The sequence below is a fragment of the Morus notabilis genome, unplaced genomic scaffold, assembly GCF_000414095.1.
Source record: "Morus notabilis unplaced genomic scaffold, ASM41409v2 Scaffold877, whole genome shotgun sequence".
Classification (NCBI taxonomy): domain Eukaryota; kingdom Viridiplantae; phylum Streptophyta; class Magnoliopsida; order Rosales; family Moraceae; genus Morus; species Morus notabilis.
This window is the reverse complement of record NW_010362737.1, coordinates 86927-90010: the sequence shown is the minus strand read 5'-3', so window position 1 is coordinate 90010 and position 3084 is coordinate 86927. Positions and strand designations below refer to the sequence as shown.

General features: G+C 38.8%; 1 protein-coding gene across 1 annotated transcript; it reads left to right on the top strand.

The window, feature by feature from the left end:
- The first annotated feature begins 1162 nt into the window (after positions 1-1162).
- Positions 1163-2869, top strand: LOC21390722 (60S ribosomal protein L21-1). Its single transcript, XM_010102780.2, has 2 exons — positions 1163-1485; positions 2432-2869. Exons 1-2 carry the CDS (start codon positions 1249-1251, stop codon positions 2687-2689), a joined length of 495 nt encoding a protein of 164 aa, XP_010101082.1. The 5' UTR covers positions 1163-1248; the 3' UTR covers positions 2690-2869.
- Positions 2870-3084: the final 215 nt, after the last annotated feature.

The window sequence follows — 3084 nt, the reverse complement described above, 5'->3', positions numbered from 1 at the left end:
CTAATTTGTAAATATTTATTTACTTTGTAATTCCTAATTTGTATAGTGTTTATTGTAATCTTGTATAGATTTATAAGTTCGTTAAATTTGTAATTCGTCCCACAATGATTGCACTCTTTTTTCCTTACCAAGTTTTTATCCCAATTGGGTTTTTCTTAGTAAGGTTTTTAACGAGACAATCATGAATTACAAATTTAAAAATCAATGAAGAAGTAATTTTTTTTATATAGTTCATGTGTTCATTTTAAATTTCAAATTGTAATATACACATTGTAATTATACAAATACTTATACAACATAAAAATATAATATAAAAAAATAAAATTCGGGCAGCCGGTCGGGCATCGGGTAGCCCGACCGGGCACGGGCAGGCATCTCTTGCCCGAAGCCCATCCATGGGCAATTTTCGGGTCGGGTAGCCTGAATTTTTGGGCAGTTCGGGTTCGGTACTCGGGCAAAAATTTAGACTTTTCGGTGGTCACGGGCGGCCCGTCCAAAGTTTCAGCACTAATTGTAATTATACAACATAAAAATATAATATAAAAAAATAAAATTCGGGCAGCCCGACCGGGCACGAGCAGACATCTCTTGCCCGAAGCCCATCCATGGGCAATTTTCGGGTCGGGCAGCCCGAATTTTTGGGCAGTTCGGGTTCGGTACTCGGGCAAAAATTTAGACTTTTCGGTGGTCACGGGCGGCCCGTCCAAAGTTTCAGCACTAATTGTAATTATACAAATACTTATACAACATAAAAATATAATATAAAAAAAATAAAATTCGGGCAGCCCGACCGGGCACGGGCAGGCATCTCCTGCCCGAAGCCCGTCCATGGGCAATTTTCGGGTCGGGTCGGGCAGCCTGAATTTTCGGGCAATTCAGGTTCGGTACTCGGACAAAAATTTATACTTTTCAGTGATCACGGGCGGTCCGTCCAAAATTTCAGCACTAATAACGACTAATAATTAACACGACTAATCTTATATATATAAAAGACTAGCATTTTTATTATTATTATTTACTATATATATTATATATCTTCCCTGTAACAAGCGGGCCAGAAGTGAAATTTCAAAAGACCGAAGGGCCATTTCCGTAATTTTACAAAAGAAAAACCCTACTTCTAACGTGGCTCACTATAAAGTCATAACATAAGCCACAAAGACGGCCTCAGTCACTGCCAGAGAGAGGAAACCCTAGCGGAGGAGCGAGAAAGCAAAGGAGAGAAAGAGAGAGAGAGCAGAGAAAAAAATGCCGGCAGGACACGGTCTGAGATCGAGAACCCGCGACCTGTTCTCGCGGCCGTTCAGGAAGAAGGGGTACATCCCTCTCTCGACCTACCTCAAGACCTACAAGATCGGCGACCATGTCGACATCAAGGTCAACGGCGCCATCCACAAGGGCATGCCCCACAAGTTCTACCATGGCCGCACCGGCCGCGTCTGGAACGTCACCAAGCGCGCCATTGGCGTCGAGGTCAACAAGCAGGTATAATTTCCATTTTTAGGGCTTTTTGGTTTCTTCGATCGGTTTTAGGGATTTTGGCCTCTAGGTTGTTATCATTTTGGTGATATATTAGTTTGTGTTAGTTCGATTGGAATGATATTTTGTTGTTTGATTTTAGGGATTTTGGTTTCTTCTATCGAAATGGTGTTTTTTTGTTTGTTCTGATATCCGTGTGTTACCGATTTTAGGGATTTTGGCCTCTAGTGTACTATGATTTTGGTTTTTTTTTGTTAGTTCGATTGAAATGTTCATCGATTTTAGGGACTTTGGCTTCTAGGTTTGTTGTTTGATTTTTTTGCTGATGCTTTTGATTTCCTCGTTTAAATTTGTTAATAATCTGAGTTTAGAGAAGTAATAGCGGTATGTTTTCATAATGTGATGCCCTTTTCTTATTTTGTATTTGTGAAAAGTTCTCACATTTTAATTGGCGGTTACACATAGCAAACTGGGTTTCTGTAATCCAATGTTGTTAAATTTCAATGAAAAATTCGTCTACACTTTTTTTGGCTGGGAGATTTGTTCACAAATAATATTGCTTATTTGTGGTTCTCTGTATGTTATTGATGAATGCTACAAATTGTGTGCTTTGAATACTTGCTTACTTTCTCTACCAAGTAATAACGACATTCATTTTCTAATTGGGAATGTGCGTACGAAATGTTTGAACTGTTTATTTGTTTGGGTTATTGTACTATGTATATTCATATGTTCATATAGTAACTATGTAACAAACCCAGAAAGTTGAAAAACAATATCTCTCACCTCAATCATTAAGAAGTGGGGGTCAATGTGTTGTGGTGTAGTATATGTGAATGTTGAACGTTTATTGTTGTTATAGTGTCAAGTATTGCATTTATTATGTATGAAAAAATGTTGTGTTTTTGATTGCCAATGGGTTTAATTCTTTGTTATTGTACTTGGATTCCAGGTGGGTAACAGGATCATCAAGAAGAGGATCCATGTTCGTGTGGAGCATGTGCAGCCATCTAGGTGCACCGAGGAATTCAGACTTAGGAAGATCAAGAATGACCAGTTGAAGGCTGAGGCCAAGGCAAGAGGTGAGGTTATCAGCACCAAGAGGCAGCCCGTCGGTCCTAAACCCGGTTTCATGGTGGAAGGTGCACAGTTGGAAACTGTCACTCCCATCCCTTACGATGTGGTCAATGACCTCAAGGGCGGTTATTAGGTCTCATATTTTTCTGTTATCGTTTTGTTTGGTTTGTTTTGCAAACTACAAATGGACTCGATTAGCATGTTTGGATGTGTTTCCTTGATTAGTTATTTAAGGCTTTTATAAGTTTCCAGACATTGTTAGTTCTCTTATTTGATACTATTCAAGTACAATTTTGCTTTACCTTGGAGATGAGCTTTGGAGATACATCAATCGTTCAGATTTTGTCACGACTTGTTTGATTTAATATATTTGTCCTAGCGTTGAAGAACTTTATATTAATGTTTGGTTCTCCTGATTTCAAATCAGGAAGGGGACAAAACTTGAAAAAGTGTAATATGAGATCCGTTTGTGTAAGATGCATGTGGTTAAGCAAAACGCTTAGCTTTTAATTTTGTGCTGATTTGGGG

Excerpts from the sequence above, each read along its gene's own strand:
- LOC21390722 (XM_010102780.2), top strand. The coding sequence starts at position 1,249 with ATGCCGGCAGGACACGGTCTGAGATCGAGAACCCGCGACCTGTTCTCG. Across the intron at positions 1,486-2,431 it reads GCGTCGAGGTCAACAAGCAG|GTGGGTAACAGGATCATCAA; the intron begins GTATAATTTCCA and ends CTTGGATTCCAG.